This window comes from Adiantum capillus-veneris, chromosome 21, assembly GCF_014529385.1.
Source record: "Adiantum capillus-veneris isolate H3 chromosome 21, ASM1452938v2, whole genome shotgun sequence".
Taxonomy (NCBI): domain Eukaryota; kingdom Viridiplantae; phylum Streptophyta; class Polypodiopsida; order Polypodiales; family Pteridaceae; genus Adiantum; species Adiantum capillus-veneris.
In genome coordinates, this window is record NC_140951.1 from 22,526,750 (window position 1) to 22,548,353 (window position 21,604).

The 21,604-nt window shown below is 45.7% G+C and overlaps 1 protein-coding gene across 1 annotated transcript in view; it reads right to left on the reverse strand.

Annotated features, from left to right (window-relative positions):
- LOC147430648 (ribosome-binding factor A family protein) overlaps positions 1-20,962 on the reverse strand; it is a 32,999-nt gene extending 12,037 nt beyond the window's left edge. The window contains exons 1-2 of the mRNA XM_086493243.1: positions 20,805-20,962; positions 20,472-20,729 (exon numbers count right to left, since the gene is read on the reverse strand). Of these exons, the coding sequence (XP_086349369.1) occupies positions 20,472-20,729; positions 20,805-20,837 (291 nt within the window). The 5' untranslated portion in view covers positions 20,838-20,962. The remainder of the gene's footprint in view (positions 1-20,471; positions 20,730-20,804) is intronic.
- Between the last annotated feature and the right edge of the window lie 642 nt (positions 20,963-21,604).

Genomic DNA, 21,604 nt, shown 5'->3' on the forward strand with positions numbered 1-21,604 from the left:
AGATACTTCTTTGGGCCGAGACTCAAAAAGGATGTGGAAGAGTTTGTGCGCGGTTGCTTGGTATGCCAGAAGGTCAAGTTTGACAGGCATAAGGCACAGGGATTGTTACAGCCTTTACCCATACCCACCCACCCCTAGGAAAGTATTACAATGGATTTCATTTTTGATCTCCCAAGAACACAGAATGATCATGATGATTTTCCGATTACATGGCACATCTGAGACGATTGTCTCCGACAGAGACCCCAGATTTATGAGTTTGTTTTGGAAGGCAATTTGGGAGAACATTGGCACGCAGCTGCAGTTCTCGTCATCGTTCCACTTGCAAACTGACGGGCAATTTGAGATTGCCAATTCAGTGATTTTAGATTTATTGAAGTCTTGTATCTCGGATTAGAAGACTCAATGGGAAAAGAACTTACCTTTGGTGGAATTTGCCTACAATTATTCGCGAGATTTGGATACGGCTTTTGCCAAGGTTCGCGAGACTTTGCAAGAGTCTCAAGAACGACAGAAAAAGGCAGCGGATCGCCATCGTCGCGACTTGAAATTGAAGGAGGATGATTGGGTGCTCTTACTTTTGAGAAGGCACGCCTACGAAAGAAAAAGGGAAAGAAGAGGCTTTTTCCAAAGCTTAGTATGCGATACTACGGACCTTTCCATATCACTGACAAGATAAATGATGTCTCCTTCCGATTGAAACTGCCAGATACTTGGAGGATTCATAATGCATTGCATGTGAGTCTCTTGAACCATGTTAAGGGTGATGTGCCTGATGATGGGGAGCTTGATGAGCAACCCGAAGTGGAAGAAAACGAGGAGATCCTTGTTCCTGAACAGATTTTTGCACATAACGATACGAAGAAAGGTAAAGTCCGAAGGCGGTTCTTGGTTTAGTTCAAGAACTTTCCTGCATTTGATGCGAAGTCGATAGAGGAGGAGGACCTAGCAGATACTCCTTGGATTGTGAAACTTTACCTCGATGTTTTGGTTTAGCATAGTCTACTCCAAACGGAACCCAGAAACTCAGCTTGGCCGAAGATCTGGTGCAGTGGGATGCACAAGAGGGCAGTTACTCCGCTCCTTTGTCAACAGATGCCTTGATTTTGATACTAAAGTCACTGATGTCTCTTTGAGCTTCAGGGATACTGAGAGCTGACAGTATTCTGCTGGATGACTTTATGAAATGGAATTCCTGATTATGATACTGATTTGTTCTTGACTTCTTGTGAGTGCAGGAACTGATAGCCGAGATGACTGCAGCATTTTGGTCTGTTTGATCTCGAATAGACATGGTTGCAATAGGGGTTAGTCAATCGGACATCATTGAGGTCCCGATTGGACCTAGATGTGATTGCTAGCTACATTGCCGATAAATCATGGTCTAAGATCCGAATGAATGTTGAATGTCATGTGATGTCCTGTGATGTCTGGTGATGTCCTGTGATGTCGTGTGATGTGACTGTCGATTTTGTACATGTGCTAGATGTGTGTTCCTAGTACATAGGTACAAACAGTCAGTATCTGCTAAGACGGTTTATGGCTTTTGTCGGTTTTGCAAGCGTAATCGCGGTCGATTACAATGCTTTCAAGAGGGGGGTATGTCACAAAGTGATGACGTGGCGGATAGCAAAAACCCTAATTTCTGCCAGAAACCCTAAAATTCTTGCAAACCCTAATTTCTGCCAAAAACCCTAATTTCCGAAAATCGCGGAGGCTGAAAAAAAAAATGATGAGCGACGCGAATTTCGCTTTTGAAGAGAATGCTTTTTTTTAAACAAAAAAAAGGAGAACTTGAGAGAGAAGAGCTTTTGAGCTCTTATGCTTTTTATTTTAAAAGCTTTTGGGGCTCTGCTTTTGGGCATCCCTTGTACCTTTAAATATGTGGAGAGGGCTTCACTTCTCAGGGCATCTGGACGCAGAGTCTGAGAGTGAAACCCTAGCCACTCTCTTGTACTTTGATTTGATTAATATAAAAAGAAATACCGAAAGGGGCGCCAGTCTTTGGGGCCAATATCTCTAGGCACGGAACTCCGTCGGGCCAGTGTACATCTATTGTGATCTGTGACTTGTTTTGAAGTGGTTATTTGGTGCTGTCGCGGTTGATTCTTGACTTGGAGTGTCCAAGTCTGTTACAAGTCCTACCAACTTATGAGGACCCCGTTCGATGGGGCCCCAAGTGACACAAAGGATTAAAATAAAGTAGGACCCGCATACACAACCAAAAAAAAAAAAAAAAAACTGATGACGCGGCAGATTGAAACCAGCCCGTAGGGCGGTAGGCGTTGGCTTTCACCCGAAATTCTTTACTTTAGACACACACACAGAGAGCACTTTGCAAAGAGAACTTGCGACGGGAATTAACACTTAATCACACACACGGCTAGGAAGCTAGAATGCTCCGAGCAGACGCCGACAACCTGTAGGCCCCAAAATTGGCGCCCCTTTCGGTATTTCTTTATTCTTTAGGAGGGTAAATTACAAGGTAAGGTCTTGGGAATCCTTCACGTGTATCCACCTAGATACCATTTGATTTGGCCAAATTTCGGCAACGTAACAGCCCCAAAACTTGCGCGAAACCCATTTCCCTGCTGGAACTCGCTTGCACTGTCGTATACCCTCTGATTCCTGTCCAAAAACAGTAAATTCAGCACGCTGTATTTACTGGTTTTTGCCCTGTTTTCAGCCCCAAACAGTGCCCTAACTGTCCTTTGCCAGTGGGGCACGATTCCCAATGATCCTGGCGTCCGTATGGCTGAAAAACAGTGAATTTACAGCGCATACACAGCGCTGATTTTGCACCTGTACGGTGAGGTTATGACCCTCACCAGTGCCTGCTTTGGAGCAGCAGTTAGCTACCCCTGTTCCTGCTCAAGGAGGCTCTTGCCTCAGCACAAAAGCATGAACCCACACAACTGTACATCAGTCAAATGAGGAGCCCTCTTATGGGGCATCACATAACTGCACGTAGGGGAGAGAGAGAGCTGTGTGTAGTGTGCAGGGCATCACTCCTAGCACCACACTATACATGAGAGGGAAAGGAAGCACTCCATAGCTCTTAACCTCTGACAAAAGCTGAAATGAGGCCTCTCCCAGCATAAAAATCAGCGCCCATTCTTCTGCAAGAGGAAAGTGCATGAAAAGTTGACACTTGGCGCATATACAAGCATTTGCCCGTTTCAGGCTTGCCGCTTAAAAATATCCTGACCGGTTGCCCAGTTGACTTCGCGGCAGAGTTGTAAAATGTTCCCCTAGTCATACCGGAGGTAATGACGCGAACACATTTCACGGCCCAAAATAGCAGTTCCCTAAATTTTAGGAGATGCTTCCGTTGGGCTCCCACTGGTCTTCTGACCATCTATCCTCATTGGGACCGCATCCAAAATTGCAATGTGGCCCAACTGTCGGATACTTTTTGTTGGTAGTCCCACCTTGACTTTACGCCTTAATTGAGTTCACTTCCTAGTATCCACCAACTTGCTAAGTGCGACGGGGGGACCTATATGATCTTGCTCTGAGCCTAGACATCCTCTTACCATACGAATTCTAGTGCCGACCACTTCCCGTCTGCGGGTGAATCTACCATTCACATTGGCCATACAATGTCCGACCGTTTGCTACTTCAAAAAGAGGGTCTCAAAACAAATAAAATAAACCCCATTGGAAAGAAACCAACAACCAAGGTTAGCAGTTGCCGCATCTCTGTGACATGGTTAATAACTGCCACGTCCTCGTGACATACCCCCCTCTTGAAATCGCAAACGTCCTCGATTGCATACCATAAATACACGCCATTGATGATCTTGTGCTATTAACACTCTTTTATCATCGCATGTATCCGCAAGAAAGGTCGTAACATACATAGATACAAATGACTTAATGAGGCCTTCATACTTTTGCCATTTCCATCTATGGCACTGAACTCATATGTACATTTAATGTACTAGCTCTATCATTACCCCTCCTTTGCACACGTTGGGTTGAGGCATAAGTAGGCTGTAACCCAAAGGCTTCAAGGTAAAGCTGCAATACATTTGGTGACTCTGACAGTTCATGCTCTTCCATCCACTTTGCATCCATAGGTGGATAGTTCTTGAACTTCACCAAATAACGTCTTGCAACTTGTCCTTTAACTTTTCTAGTCCTTATGTGCCAAAACTTGCTCAGGTACCAGGATCTCATCAAGTTCCTCAACTTGTGGCTGATCCTCAACTGGCATATCTTCTGGCACATCAACCACAAAGGGTCTTAGAAGACTCACGTGAAACGCATTATGAATCTTCCATGCATCAGGCAATTTCAGCCTGTAAGCCACATCGCTGATCTTGTCAAGCACTTGAAAAGGCCCATAGTAACGCATGCTGAGCTTAGGAAACAGCCGTTCCTTGCCCTTCATCTTCTTTAACCTTGCCTTTTCGAACCTTAAGAGAACCCAATCACCAGGTGATAGTAGCAATTCACGACGGTGACGATCAGCAGCCTTTTTCTGTTTTGCCTGAGTCTTCTCCAAGGCAACTTTAATCTTCTTATACATCTCATCCATGTTCTCAACATATCGATCTGCCTCAAAGATCTTGTCCTTTGTGTGCAAAATGGGAGGAACCTTTTTGCCGCCTTCAACAATTTCAAAAGGTGTTTTGCCAGTAGACGAATGCACCTTATTATTGTACGCATACTCAAGCATAGGCAAATACTGTTCCCACTTGCCCTTATTATCTGACACATAGCATTTCAGCAGATCTAAGACAGTAGAATTGGCCTCTTCTGACTGTCCATCAGTTTGTGGATGAAACGAAGACGAGAACTTGAGCGTAGTACCCATGTTCTCAAACAATCCTCTCCAGAACAAACTGGTCATGCGAGGATCACGATCACTGATAATCGATTGTGGCATACCATGGTACTTAAACACATTGTACATGAACAAGCGTGCCATTTGATCGGATTTTATCTTCTTCCTGACAGGGATAAAATGGGCCTGCTTGCTGAACCTGCAGATAATGGTCCATATACCATCATTCCCTGTTGGCGTTCTTGGAAGATCAAAGATAAAGTCCATAGCAATGCTTTCCCATGGCTTATCCGGAATCGGCAGTGGTTGTAACAACCCTGGTGCCTTTGGCCTGTCAAACTTGACCTTTTGGCAAACTATGCATGCTCGCACAAAGGCATCCACATCTCTCCTCAAGGTAGGCCAATAGAAGAACGTCTCTACCGCTTTAACTGTCGCATCAATGCCACGATGCCCTGCATACGGTGGGACATGACTCTCTTCCATGACCTTATGTCGCAGTGGCCTAGTTGCATCATCATAAAACCATCTCTGAGGAGGTAGTGCTCGTGATGTTGCCCCTCTTGTAACTGTTCAAAGATCCTTGCAAAATCTTCATCAACAGTATACTGTTCCTTCATGTCATCTAACTCATGATGATAAGGAATTGACACAGCTGAAATTTGTGGCTTTCTTGATAACGCATCAGCCACAACATTCTTCTTGCCTTCCACATGCATAATCTGGAAGTGGAACATGGAAAGAATGTTCGCCCATCGCATATGCTTTTCGGATAACTTTGACTGTGTCAAGAAGTATCGCAAGGTCTGATGATCTGTTTGGACAACAAAATCAGCACCTAAGAGGTAGTGCTTCCCGCTAGAAAGCGCATGAATCACGGCCAAGAGCTCTTTCTCATAGACTTGCATAGTCCTCTCTGGCCCTTGCAAAATTCGACTTTCATAGGCTACTACCCGTCCATCTTGCATTAGCACTGCTCCGATGCTACTGCCACACGCGTCACATTGGACCACAAATGACTTCCTGAGATCTGGAAAAACAATAACTGGATCTGAAGTCAACTTTTCCTTTAAGAGACTAAAAGCTGAAATCTCTTTTTGGGTCCATCTGAAAGTGACCTCTTTCTTTTGCAATGCGTGAAGAGGCGATGCTATCTCTGCAAAATTTCTGATAAACCTTCTATAGTAGGAACACAATCCCAAGAAGCTTCTGACATCGTGCACAGTCTTCAAGTCTGGCCATGTCTTGATAGCTTCGACCTTTGCGGGATCCATTCTTACACCATCCTTTGAGACTATGTGGCCCAGAAAGTGGATCTCTTCGAGGAAGAATTCACTTTTCTTAGGATTGACAAGTAACCTGTGACTGCGCAGCTCTTCGAACACAATGGTCAAGTGACGCCTATGCTCCTCTTCATTCTTCGAATACACAATCATGTCATCGAAGAATGTTCCAACAAACTGTTGATGCGAGCGGAAAATCCGGTCCATCATTCTGTTGAACGTGGCAGGAGCATTTGTTAGCCCAAACGGCATCACTAGAAACTCATAAAGACCAAATGTCGTTCTAAACGCAGTCTTGTGCACATCCTCTGGGCTTATACGAATCTGATGGTACCCACTCTTCAGGTCTATCCTGCTGAAAATTGCAGCACCCTCTAAACGATCGAGAATATCATCAATGCGAGGAATAGGAAACCTATTCTTGATGGTATTCTTATTCAACGCACGGTAATCAATACACATGCGCCATGAGCCATCCTTCTTCTGCACTAGGAGCACTGGGGAGCAAAAGAGTGAAGAACTAGGCTGAATCAGTCCCTTCTCTAATAACTCCTCAACCTGGCCCATAATCTCTTTCTGCTGCGCCGCACTAACCCTGTAGGGAGGTCTATTTGGTGGGCTACACCCTGGCACCAAATCTATCCGATGGTCCTCAGGTCTCTCTGGCGGCAATTGCGACGGTAATGAATCAGAAAAACAGTCACTAAACTTTTGCAAAAATGCTGACCTTTCTTTATCTAACACAAATAAATTTGACTGATCACTATCTGAGACATCACGTGCAAAAATCAAGTACACAGAAAGATGATTCTTTATTACAGAAATGATAGCAGAAGCAGATACAATAGGGACTGACTCTCCTTTAAGCTTTACATCCAAGATGTGAGTTTTGCCCCTATGCTGTACAGTGATCTTTTTGTTGTAGGCATCCAAGACTCCATGCACTCGGAACATCCACGGGATCCCCAACAAGGCGTCACAACCTTCCAGCGGCATGATGTAAAACTCTTCAGTGTCCACATACGACTGAATATGCAGACGCAGTTTTCCAATGATGGGAGTAACACACTCTGAGTGGCCAGGACATGCCAACCCTGCCTCTGCTGTGTACCCCATCTCTTCAGCTTTGATGCCGAGCTTCATAGCTAACTCTGGTGAGATAAAGTTGGCTTTGGCACCTGGATCAAAGAAGATGAGTGCCGTCTGATCCCTAACTTTACCCCATGCCCTGCATAACTCACTGGCATCTGTGTTGGGCCTGTCACCCACCATGTCTGGCACTAAACCTGCCGTGGGTTTTGGCTTCTTTCCTTTCTGGTCTTCTTTATCCTCTGAGTCAGCTGGCCTTTTCCTTTGTGGACAATTGATAGAAATATGACTAGGCTGCTCGCATATAAAGCATTTGTTCTCAGCCATTAGGACCTTCTTTTCCTCGAGCGACTTGCGCACAAAAGGCTTCCTTTTCTGTTTCTTTGCCTGCGCTCCAGAAGTCCCAGCTGAATCCTTGTCTTTGGTGGCCTGTTCTGACCCCTGTGACACATCAGGAGCCGTTTTCACAAAGGGCTTCTTCGCTGAATTTTTCTTTTGCTGCCCTCCTTTGTCACTGCTCGGAAATCAACTGTCCTCTCCTTTCAACAAGGCAAGACCAGTGTTCGCAACTTCCATAAGCTGAGTAAGGGTAGCGACTCTGTTCTTTGTACAGTAATCGCGAAGCCCTTTAGGCAACCCACAACAATACTTCTCTATCTGCTCTGTCAATGGCACAAATCTGTAGGAGGTCACTGAGAGTAATGCTTTACAAAACCTCCTATTGTACTCCAGCAAGCTCTTGCACGAAGCTGCCGTAAGCTGGTGCCAATCTGTCAGGACATCGGCTTCAAATTCATTTGATAGCCAAGCAGATGCAAACATTTGCTTGAAGTAAACCCAAGTGGCGGGTACCTGTCCTTGCATTAACAATGTCATCCACCATGTAAGCGCATTGTCCTTTAAGAAAGTGGCAGCTTTCCTGACCTTCGAGGCCTCTGTAAATATTCCCTCCCGCATAAGCTGTATCAAACTGCTGGAGGAAAGTGAGTGCCTTTGTCTTATCCTCGAAACCACTGAAGGTACTGAACTTTACCGCTGCACCACCTTCTTTGTAAGCCTTCGGCTTCTCTAGTGCCCCCAAGTTGTCATACGGGATGGTCTGCAACATGGGCACTGTACTAGGCATGATCGGCACGCTTTGACCATTCACATTTTGCGTAAGAGGTGCGATATCTGGCTGCTGTCCAGAAAAACCAGCCATGCCAAAATGACCCTGAGGCACCCCAAACTGGCCCTGGTTGCCGTGGAAACCTTGCTGCATGCCGATAGTACCATACATGGGGTTTGGCATGATGCCTTGCATACCCCCGAACACTGTTCCTGGCATGTACGGCTGACTTCCAGGCGCATAACCAGCCATACTTTGGAACACTGATCCACCCCCGAAATACCCAGGATGTACCATGGGTGGTGGAAAAACTGAGTGCATAGCCTGGTATCCAGCTCCCTGCCCATTCAAGACAGCATGCTGGCTCTGAAAGGTGGCGGGCTGAACTGGCATAACCTGTGGAATAGGCGTTCTAGCCACCTGTTCAAGCACGAGAGGAACCTGCTTTGGAGCCCCCGACTCCGCAACATGCGAGTGTTCCCTTTCCTCCTGCGCCTCATGAAGTACCTGGGCTTGAGCTTCAACAACCTCCGTACGCGGCGTAGGTTGCCTATTTTGATGTTGCACTGGTGGCGCTTGCAAGAATTCCATAAACCTCGGATTCTGCACCAGCTGCGAAAAGACATTCACCGCGGCAACTAACTGAGTTTTAAACGCATCATCCTCAAGTTGCCCTGTCATAAAGCCCTGTACTACTGGAGGGACATTCACGTTGACAGGAGGTACAGACTGACGTGGCCGTGAACTCTCGCCAATCTCAAAAACCATAGGAATCTCCTGCCTGTCCTTTGGGGAGGAACCCTCTTCCATAATTCCCTTCCCCTTGTCGGCCATAGTGTAATCCCCGCGTTCTTTCACTGTGTGTCTTTACCCTCAACAATCCAGGCTCACTCTTTAAGGAAAAAGTGATTGATATCCCGGCAATGGAACCATGAAACCGGCCCGTAGGGCGGTAGGCGTTGGCTTTCACCCGAAATTCTTTACTTTAGACACACACAGAGAGCACTTTGCAAAGAGAACCTGCGACGGGAATTAACACTTAATCACACACACGGCTCGGAAGCTAGAATGCTCCGAGCAGACGCCCACAACCTGTAGGCCCCAAAATTGGCGCCCCTTTCGGTATTTCTTTATTCTTTAGGAGGGTAAATTACAAGGTAAGGTCCTGGGAATCCTTCACGTGTATCCACCTAGATACCATTTGATTTGGCCAAATTTCGGTAACGTAACAGCCCCAAAACTTGCGCGAAACCCATTTCCCTGCTGGAACTCGCTTGCACTGTCGTATACCCTCTGATTCCTGTCCAAAAACAGTAAATTCAGCACGCTGTATTTACTGGTTTTTGCCCTGTTTTCAGCCCCAAACAGTCCCCTAACTGTCCTTTGCCAGTGGGGCACGATTCCCAATGATCCTGGCGTCCGTATGGCTGAAAAACAGTGAATTTACAGCGCATACACAGCGCTGATTTTGCACCTGTACGGTGAGGTTATGACCCTCACCAGTGCCTGCTTTGGAGCAGCAGTTAGCTACCCCTGTTCCTGCTCAAGGAGGCTCTTGCCTCAGCACAAAAGCATGAACCCACACAACTGTACATCAGTCAAATGAGGAGCCCTCTTGTGGGGCATCACATAACTGCACGTAGGGGAGAGAGAGAGCAGTGTGTAGTGTGCAGGGCATCACTCCTAGCACCACACTGTACATGAGAGGGAAAGGAAGCACTCCATAGCTCTTAACCTCTGACAAAAGCTGAAATGAGGCCTCTCCCAGCATAAAAATCAGCGCCCATTCTTCTGCAAGAGGAAAGTGCATGAAAAGTTGACACTTGGCGCATATACAAGCATTTGCCCGTTTCGGGCTTGCCGCTTAAAAATATCCTGACCGGTTGCCCAGTTGACTTCGCGGCAGAGTTGTAAAATGTTCCCCTAGTCATATCGGAGGTAATGACACGAACACATTTCACGGCCCAAAATAGCAGTTCCCTAAATTTTAGGAGATGCTTCCGTTGGGCTCCCACTGGTCTTCTGACCATCTATCCTCATTGGGACCGCATCCAAAATTGCAATGTGGCCCAACTGTCGGATACTTTTTGTTGGTAGTCCCACCTTGACTTTACGCCTTAATTGAGTTCACTTCCTAGTATCCACCAACTTGCTAAGTGCGACGGGGGGACCTATATGATCTTGCTCTGAGCCTAGACATCCTCTTACCATACGAATTCTAGTGCAGACCACTTCCCGTCTGCGGGTGAATCTACCGTTCACATTGGCCATACAATGTCCGACCGTTTGCTACTTCAAAAAGAGGGTCTCAAAACAAATAAAATAAACCCCATTGGAAAGAAACCAACAACCAAGGTTAGCAGTTGCCACATCTCTGTGACATGGTTAATAACTGCCACGTCCTCGTGACACAGATTTCCGAAAATTGCGCTAACATGATGACGTGGCATGCTGTACGGATTTCCGTAAATTGCGTTGGCCGATGACGTGGCAAGCTGTATGGATTTCCCTAAATTGCGCTGACAGCTTTTTGGCTTTGCTTTTGGACCAGAAGCTTTTGAGTTTTGAAGGCTTTTTACTGTAACCGTTTTTCAAGCTAAGGGCCTTTAAATATGAGGCTAGGGCTCATTCTTTGGCATGCTTCCTGGCGAAGGTGCAGAGTCTCGAGTACCGGCTTGTACTGTGTTGATGCAATATAAAGAAATACCGAAAGAGGTGCCAAGGTTTGGGGCCAATACTCTCTGGGGTGGAATTCCGCCACTCCGTGCCGCGTGTCGTCTCTCTCTCTCTCAATTCAATTGTTAATGAAGTGCTAAAAGTCTATTCAGTCTGCTCTTTTCTATTGGCACGTGGTGCACCTCTTGTGACATGTTCCACCGGGGGTCTTGCTGAGAAGGTGCACTGCCAGACACTTGGTACCTGCTGCCTCTTCTACCAGAAAGTACTAGCGCTAGCTTTTCTTATATACTAACTTGGCCAAATTGCCCTACCCAGTTTCCCAACAAAGTCACTTAATAATAGTGAGTGAAAAATGGCTAAATGTCACGTGACACATCCAACCCTATGTGTCCGTGGACAAGCTACAGCATGATCAGGGTTCAGTCAGTCCAGTCAGTCTAGATTAGAAGTGATCTGGCACTTTTGTGAGTCTATTCGTAGATCGTGCATGCCCAATCACTTGGTGTAGATGCATATCCTCTGGTTGCACACAGCATGATCATCAGTATTCCCCTCAGAATCCATTAGAATCAGTTAGGGGATTTTTCCAATGCATTTAGCCTATTTTCCCTATTTTTGACATTTTTCACTTATTATTTTTAAGTGACTTTCCAACAAAAGTAGGTAGGGCAATTTTGCTAAGTTTGTATATAAGCAAACCCAAGTTAGCACTCAATGGCACAAGAGGCAGCAGGAGCTCCCCACTCAACAGGCACCTTCTCAGCAAGATCCCATCAGCACCCACAAGCCTTGGCGATTTCCCTCTCCAAGCCCTAGCGTTTTCAGTTTTCCCCCATCGCCCACAACCCTCTGGCGTTTTCAGCATTGCAGTCGTCACCACAATCCCAGATTGGCCAGCGTTTTCAGTAACGCTACCAAGATAGCCAACGTTTTCTATCTTCAGCAATTCCTGCAGCAGCAGACAGTTAGCGTTTTCAGCAGTTAAGGACAGCAGTCAATTCAGCCTTAGACATTGCAGACGAACCCCATTTTCAGCCCTCAAAAACGCAGCCAAAAACAGCGTTTTTCAGCCACCCGAATCAGTCCCAAATTTTCAGCCATAGCGTTTTTATGGACAGCAGATAGAAGACCGCAAATTTCAGCCCTAAGTCGTCGTCATCATTCCCGTCGTCGTCACTGACATAGTCCCGGGTTGCATCAGTCCATTGCATCGTCATTGTACCACTTTGTGCAATCAATAGTAGACCACTCTCGCCGACGAGAGTGGGGCCTTCGGAGGAGGGTTTTACAACGTCTCTGGTGCCGTATCTCTCTTCTCTCTTTCTCTCAGTCTCATACACTTGCACGCATAGTGTCCATTCACTTTGTTTGTGATCAATGATCATAGCACTTTCCATTAAGAACGGAAGGCTCTCCAGAACTAAAAGGAACCTTGAGCACAGTTCGGAGCACTCATCTTGAGCAAAGCGCAAACATTCATTCCGCTGCACCTTACATTGGTATCAGAGCTTTGGCAGTGTTCTGTATCACTCAAGGAAAGAATCACAAGAATTTTTTTTGCTTGTTGTGGTCGCACGAACCCAAGTTCGATTGGGCGTGTCGGTTCCTAATCGTGTTTTTGAAGAGTGACAGGAATCCCAAGAAAGAAGGGCTTGTCCAGCCTCCCCTTGTGTCTCTTTTCACTCATTGAGAGCGGACCGTGCACTTAGCGGCCGGCCAATCGACGTGAGGTGGGAAAAAGCAACCTTGGTGTAAGCACAAGGCCGCCAAGGGGTGCGCCCGCCGAAAGGAGTAGAACTCGGGTGAAAAGAAGATCCTTCTCAAACACGGTTTGCAAGCAAAAGAAAACCTCAAGAACCTCAAGATCCTCAAGAACCCAAGATCAAGAACCCAAGAGCCCAAGAACCCAAGACCCTCAAGAACCCAAGTTCCTCGTGAACTTAAGAACCAAAGATCATAGTGCATGGTCGTCGTCACCCGAAGCGGAATGGATACTTCGCATACAAGTGATGAGCATGAGAGAGGCGGCGAAGATTTTTCCCCACCAGGAGATTTTTTCGACCCTTCGCCATCTACGCCACGAGTTGTACCAACTCCTATGGAGATGATGGTCAAGTCAATGATGGACATGATGCTAGCACAACAAGAACGAATTGAAAGAAATGCAATAAAACAACAAGAAGCGAATCGAGTTGCGTTGGCACAACAAAAAACCAATTGCCTTGCTTTCGAACGCGAGCGCGATGAAAGAAATGAACAAAAAGCAGAAAGGGAGGCCGAGCGTGCAGCTCAAAGAGAGCTATGCACTCAACAATTGCTTCGACAAGTGCTAGCCGCGAAGACAGAACCACCCAAAGATCGTCGGAGTTCCTCAAGTGGTGCAAGCCACGATGCGGATTCGAACCATCCAGTCACAGAGAAGTTGACTTTCAGTAAGTATGACAGTAAGATGGTACTACGGTTATTCATTCTTGGTTGCATCAATTTAATGCTTATTTTGCGACAACTAAGAAGACAGAAAATAGCAAAGTTTTGACGGTAGCTATGTACCTTGCTGGTGATGCCATTAATTGGTACCACGTATGGTAAGAGGCACAGTTAGCCACGCACCTAGAGGAAGCCGACGAATTCACGCCCCTTTCCTTCAATTCGGCTGATTTCCAAGGCAAGGTCAAGGTGCGGTTTATGCCACCTCAATACCTTGCACGATTGAAGGACGATTGGCGCGCTCTCAAGCAAAATGGTATGCCAGTCATGTCTTTTTCTAATCGTGTTTTGCAACTTGGCACTCAATTACGAAAATCGGATGATGAGCGCAAAGAGGCTTTTCTCTTTGGATTGGACGAGTATATCAAGTACGATGTCGAGGTGCTCGATCCAATCGATCTCAACAAGGCGGTAGCGATTGCTCTCGCACAGGAGATGAAGCACAACAAGGGAAAGCCTAAGGAGAACAAGACTTCCACAAGTACCTCGCAGACTTCTCAGAACCCTCAGAACGGTAAGAATGGTAACTCTTCTAACCAATCTTCCAACACTCTCTCAGAAAAGAATTCTTCCAATGTATCTAAGGGTAAGGCTAACACAATTGCTAAACCTAAGCTTACTCCAGATGAAAAGGTAGCACAAGGAATTGTAGGAGGATACATCACGTCGGAAGAGCAAAGCACTTATTCTAAGGAAGGTCGTTGTTTTCATGGTCACATTAAGGGTCACATAAAAAGAACATGTCTTAAGCTTGAATCGAATGAATCTAAAGAATCCACAGAACCACTTCCTCTGTCAATGCAATGAAAGATAACACGAGTGTGCCCCAAGTTTCTCACCCTCCCATTGATGATTCTCTCATTAAATGTTATGGTCGTACGTCGGGGCAGCGTTTTTTCATATTGTTTGACCCCGGTAGTATGCATGATGTGATCAGTCCCTCTCTTGTTGACAGAGCCCGCCTCGAAGTTAGTCCGAGATCTCCTATGGAGGTCTCTCGCTTTCTTCCCGGTATGGACGCTCTCATCACGGAGGAGTGCTTTGAGGTGTTATTTGGAATTCAACAAGCTGCCTTCACTAGACAATTTGTTGTTTCTCCTCTCTCAGGATGTGATATGATTTTGGACATTCCATAGTTTTGTGATAATAACCCTCTCATTGACTTTGAGGCTAACACTTTCACTCTCAATGCCAAAAGTGATTCTCCCATTGTCATTCATGGAGAAGATATTGTTCATTCTCCATCTCTCATTGCTAATATGCAGGACAAGATTGAAAGGATTCAGGAGAAGGAGACTCTCTCAGTCTCGTTTTCTCCAAAGCATGACACACAGGATTTGCATGATTATGAGAAGCATGATGATTTGGATAATAAAGACAATCATGATGATTTGCATGATCAAGATGTGATTTCTCACAAGCATGATGATTTGCATGCAGAAGATGTGATTGTTCACAAGGATGATGTGTTAGTTGATGCTTTTTCTAGCGAAGCTAACCTCGTTGCAAATTCGATCAATCATGAAGGATCAATCTTGGCTCTCGAGCCTAGGTCCAAAGAACCCTCACACGAAGTATTATGTGTTCGCATGATTGATACGCACGCATTGTTCGAGTGTTTCAGTCATGATCATTTCCTGTATTTTAGTCAGCATCTTTATGTGATCCCTTTTCCTAGGCATGATATATTGTATGTTGAGCACGTTTCTCTCATGGATGAGCACGAATGTATGCGGAATTTTCATGAAAAGCTGAAAGGTATGTATGTAAGGAAGTCACATTCCATGTCTCTTCCTTGGCATGACACAGTACTGAACGAGCACATGAAAGTATGAGCACCAAGCATGGGCATTTCCGTTGTGAATTGCCACACTTGATTGCTTTAGATCAAAAGAGAAAGCTTCGATCTGATTGTTTGCATGTGTTTGATGAACGGGTTGTCACTCCGTCTCTATGTTCATCTACATTGCATACACAGTCTTTAGCGAAGACAATATTTTTTCCACTCACTTTACATGGAATGGGTATGTTCATGTTTTTGTATTGGAAGTGGTTTCAGGAATTTTCAGCCGTGGAGATTCTTGAAGATGGAAGAAGCAGGACTCTAGACGAAGTTGTAGCATCGAAGGAGCCACAAAAGACATTGTGTCGCTTTCGGCGCGGCCCAAAGAAGCAAGCGTTGCAGACCTTTATGAAGTTCAAGTACCGCACGACCCACACATCAGAGTGGACCGGCGAAGAGTCCCTTCCAGGATTCCGAATGCTATTGGCGATCTCCCTCGACGCCATACAGTTCAGTACCAGTACCTCACTTTGAAAAGGAGGGGATGTCACGTGACACATCGAACCCTATGTGTCCGTGGACAAGCTACAGCATGATCAGGGTTCAGTCAGTCCAATCAGTCTAGATTAGAAGTGATTTGGCACTTTTGTGAGTCTATTCGTAGACCGTGCATGCCCAGTCACTTGGTGTAGATGCATATCCTCTGGTTGCACACAGCATGATCATCAGTATTCCCATCAGAATCCATTAGAATCAGTTAGGGGATTTTTCCAGTGCATTTAGCCTATTTTCCCTATTTTTAACATTTTTCACTTATTATTTTTAAGTGACTTTCCAACAAAAGTAGGTAGGGCAATTTTGCTAAGGTTGTATATAAGCAAACCCAAGTTAGCACTCAATGGCAGAAGAGGCAGCAGGAGCTCCCCGCTCAACAGGCACCTTCTCAGCAAGATCCCACAAGCCTTGGCGATTTCCCTCTCCAAGCCCTAGCTTTTCAGTTTTCCCCCATCGCCCACAGCCCTCTGGCGTTTTCAGCATTGCAGTCGTCACCACAGTCCCAGATTGGCCAGCGTTTTCCAGTAACCAAGATAGCCATTGTTTTCTATTTTCAGCAATTCCTGCCGCAAATAGTTAGCGTTTTCAGCAGTTAAGGACAGCAGTCAATTCAGCCTAAGACATTGCAGAAGAACCCCATTTTCAGCCCTCAAAAACACAGCCAAAACAACGTTTTTCAGCCAACCGAATCAGTCCCAGAGCCATAGCGTTTTTATGGATAGCAGATAGAAGACCGCAGATTTCAGCCCTAAGTCGTCGTCGTCATTCCCGTCGTAGTCACCGACATAGTCCCAAGTTGCATCAGTCCATTGCATCGTCATTGTACCACTTTGTGCAATCAATAGTAGACCACTCTCGCCGACGAGAGTGGGGCCTTCGGAGGAGGGTTTTACAACGTCTCTGGTGTCGTATCTCTCTTCTCTCTTTCTCTCAGTCTCATACACTTGCACGCACAGTGTCCATTCACTTTGTTTGTGATCATAGCACTTTCCATTAAGAACGGAAGGCTCTCCCTTCCATAAGAACTAAAAGGAACCTTGAGCACAATTCGGAGCACTCATCTTGAGCAAAGCGCAAACATTCATTCCGCTGCACCTTACACTAAAACAGGGAAAAAAGACTTTGTACACTGTAAAATGCTCCTGATGGAATCGGATGGTAATGTTGATGATCATGCTGTGTGCAACCAGAGGATATGCATCTACTCTAAGTGCTTGGACATGCACGGTCTACGAGCAGACTCACAAAAGTGCCAGAACACTTCCTAAGCTAAGCTAACTGAACCCTTGTCATGAAGTAGCTTGTCCACATGCACATAGAGTTAGATGTGCACGTGACAAAAACTCAAGCAACCCCTAAGTTAACACCCGATGAAAACTCTGCTAAAGGAATTGTAGGAGGTTGGTAAAGTCTTGAAGAAAGAACCGCTTAAAAAAAAGAAGGAAGATGTTTTAAGTGTCACACTAAGGGTCACATGAAAAGAGATGTCCTAAGGAATCACTTAAGAAAGAATCCACATCTTTTGTTAGTGTCATGCTTGAGCTAAGTAAGGCGTCCCAAGTTTCTGATGATCATCTTGATGAGTCTCTCATTAAGTGTTATGGTCATGTGAACTGTCAGCGTATTGTAATCTTGTTTGATCCTGGCAGTGTGCATGATGTGATTATTGATTCTCTTGTAAAAAGGGCACGCTTAGAAGCTACTCCAGCAACTCCCATTTCAGCAAGCATCTTTTGCTAGCAAGTTTGTTGTGTCTCCGCTAGCTGGATATTATATGATTTTAGGCATTAAATGGTTTCATGAGCATAAGCCACAAATAGATTGGAATGACAACAAGCTCGCTATCTCTCAAGGGGGTGCCTCTCCCGTGGTCATTCACGATAAGCAGAGCAACAAGCTCTGCTATCTCTCAAGGGGGTGCCTCTCCCGTGGTCATTCACGATAAGCAGAGCAACCATTCTTTGCCTCTAATCTCTCATGTGAAGGCTAAGCGTGAGCTACGTCAAAGAGCTCAAGCGGCGTTCATTTATGCCACTCCAATGGCTCAGGACCTCAAGAACACAACACACTACTCAAGCTTGTTTAAGAAGTATGAGCATCTATTCTTGCAAGATGATCTCCCACCACGTCTCCCTCCCAAGCGTCCGGAGGATCGTCGCATCGAACTCATGGAAGAAGTGTACCCCGTCAGCAAGGCTCCCTACCGCTTGAACAAATCACGAGAAGAGTAGTTAGAGCAGTAGCTAACCGAGCTAGTGACCAGGGGGTCTATACGACCTGGTGTAAGTCCCTTTGCTGCTCCTATTTTGTTTGTCTGTAAGAAAGATAGGTCTTCTCGTTTTTGTGAAGATCAGAGGGCACTCAACAAGATGACAATCAAGAACAAGTTTTCTATGTCTCGCATTGAGTATATCCTCAATAGGCTCAATGGGGCGAAGGTTTTCAGCAAGGTTCGATCTCAAGAGTGGCTACCACTAGGTGAGGGTATTCAAAGGTGATACCTACAATATTGCCTTCAGGACCGAGCAGTATCTTGTTCTACCTTTTGGATTGACACGTGTTGTGGGTACTTTCAATTGTTTCATGGTAGGTCGTTTTGGTGACATGATCGGCATATGTGTGTTTATTTTCCTTCATGACATTCTCTTTTTTTTTTCATCGTGGCAACACCATGAACCAGATGTAGAGAAGGTTTTAGCTCGTTTAGATGAGTGTCAGCTATATATTGCAGCTAAGAAGTTGGAATTTTCTCTGACTGAGGTTACTTAACTAGGCTATATCATCTCGACAAAAAGTGTCGAGTTGGATCCCGCAAAGGCCAAAGAGGTTTGTAAACGGGATATACCCAAAACAGTGTCAAGCATATAGTTCGCACTTTTACACACATTGCCGCACCAATGACTGATGTCTTGAAAGGGGTTAAGACTCGCCATCAGCGTGTTGTCTTGCTCGAAGCAGCAATTGAGGTTGTCGAAGCTCTCAAGGTTGCAATGATTGAAGCTCCGTGTCTCATCCTCGCCCCTTGGGATGACCCTTTCGAGGTATAGACGGATGCGAGCAACGTCGCCATAGGAGTTGTGCTGCAGTAGCATGGCCGTCTAGTTGCATTTCTTAGTAGAAACTTAAACAATGCAAAAAAGAACTACTCAATATACAATAAGGAACTTCTCTTTGTCATTCATTCTCGAAAGCATTAGAAACATTTCTTGTATTGATAGAGATTTTATTGTTCGTACTAATCATGAAGCCCTCAAGTGGCTCTAATCTATGTCTAGTGCATATTGAAGTGACTATCCAGCAAGGTAGTCCCAGTTTTTTGAGCAATTTGGTGGTTTGATTGAATATGTTCCTGGTAAAGCTAACCCCGTTGCAGATCCGTTAAGACGCAAAGGACAAATCTTGGCTCTTGAGTCAAATTCAAGAGTCTCCATTCAAGGAGTATCTTTTGATAGCATCAAAAAATAGTATGCAGATTCTGAGTTTGGTAAGGCATGGTTGCATCCCAAGGGCCCAGCAACTATCTCATTCGTCATAGTCTCTTGTATTTTTGTCACCGTCTTGGTGTGTTACCTTCTCTTAGGCAAGCCATCCGTAGGATTACTTTTCCCTCACCACGTTTCACACATCAAAAACAAGGGCGGCGGTTACATCATGAAATGTGCGCGGGCGATGTGATTGAGCTATGTGTGTGGGGAAGTCTAGGTGGTGGATTTAATTATCAGGGTTGCAAGGGGAGGGGGGGAGGCATGTCCATGAGATTACTTTAATACTCAAGTTTAATTTTCCATAAAATCTCCACCTTAGATCTTGATGGGTGTGATAATCACCCTTGATCCCACACTCTTGCCCATGGTAGTTAGTGGGGGGCCGGAAGCCCTCCAATGTGCTAAACCTGCAAAATGCAACACTATGCATGCAAGAGATGAGTGCGTTGAGGGGGAGAGAGAGAAAACATTGCAATGCACAACCGCTAGAGAGACAGTGTTCCAGAACTGGAAACACTAGAGAGAGAGAGAGAGAGAGAGAGAGAGAGGCTCTACGATGCCAAACGCTGGCTCAAATCTTCCATCACAATGTATGTTAAACAAGAGGGGCAAGGGGTCCCTATATAGGGGCCCTCCTAAAATGCTTGACTCACAAGTCTACATCCTACGACCCACATATAAATGGGGGTGCCCTCTAGAAAATGACACCTCAGCCATAAAAGTCCACATGGCATAAATGTGTGAAGGCAACACATTGATGCCACATCATCACAAGATGATACATGGATAACAACGGCAGAAAACAGAGACCTCGAGAAAGCCTAGGAACGTGGGTCCCGCCTCGTGCCACTCTACCGCACATACCTAGCTCGTATTGTCAGAAAATGTATGTCTACCTCAAATACGTCCGGGCACAGCCACAAAACAGCCTGCACTCCCTAACCTGCTCCTCAAAAATATTGGAACTGAGCTGCACCAAATCAGATTCAACTGGACACCAACTTGGAAGTTGCCAATACCTCATCAAGGGAGTCTAGCCTCAAAAAGCTGGGCACAGCCACAAAGAATCCCTCACTCTCAACATAAACCCATGAGATGACCTAAAAACACTAACACATCTAGGAGATGAAGCATTCAAAGAGAAAGATGCCATGGAACCTATGGGATTAGCGGCAAAAGAGAAAAAGAAGGCAACAAAAGGGGCAGTTACCTGCAAGTCGTTGGAAAGGACAACATCACTAACAGTGGCAAGGGAGGTAAGATACATGTCTGCACCAAGGGCAGTTTCTGGGAGAATGGCATGCTGGAGCACCTTGTCTTTGATGAGCATGTCTCCAATCTCACGCTTTATCTGCTGGGCCACCATCTTTACACGTCGAGGATGTGCCATACACACTATTCTGCTTGAACCATGACCTCGATGAGCTGTCACATGGGAGAGCCACGCATGCTTGCAAAAGGTGAGCCTCTGTGAGAAGCAAAAGATGTTTAATTGAGCCACAAAGAGTCCTACCAATTTTAGCATTCTAGAGAGAGGAAGAACCTGGCTGAAGTCGAGAGCGGCAGGCAGCTGCATAGTGCCAACCGTAGAGAGGAAAGACGTTAACAGTCGTTCAAGTGGTCGTTTCTCTCCTGAGTCTCGACAATGAGTAAAGAATACCACGGTCACCTATGAAACTTTGAGCAAAACAAGTGTCCAGCTACATATAGGGTAAAGGGGCCATTAAAATACCGGGTCCTCTAAAGGGACCTCTCGACCCCTCACTTTAAGTTATTTTGTGTTCACTCAGAAGACACCAATGGCCCTTTGGTGAGCCGGCTAGCGCAGCTTGGGATCGCGTCTCTGTCATCAGATCTTGTGTGCAAGCCTTGTTGGCGCTATTGGCATACTTTACCCCCCTTATGTGGCTTGTTACCAGAGCCCGTTTTTGTTACATCGCGTGGCCTCGTGAGAGCTTCGATCACGCCAAAAAATTTGTGCGACGTAGCGACTGATCTGCTCTATCCATTGAGCGTCTTTGCAGCAAAAATGGTGAATTGTGTTGCGTGCAGCCTGTTGCCCCGCTTAGGTGGCTCTAAGTTGGGGGTTTTACCCTAGAATGAAAACAAGGGCACTCCCGTAACAAAAGATACTCTCTCTCTCTCTCTCTCTCTCTCTCTCTCTCTCTCTCTCTCTCTCTCTCTCTCTCTCTCTCTGGAAAAGCTCTTTCTTATATTACATCTATACTATATATTAAGCAGATAGACATTCAGGGGGCCACGTGGCGCAATTTACCTCATCCGGTAGTGTGGCTCTATAGCTGATCCGGTAACGCTGAGGACAGTGCACGCTATAGAGAGAGA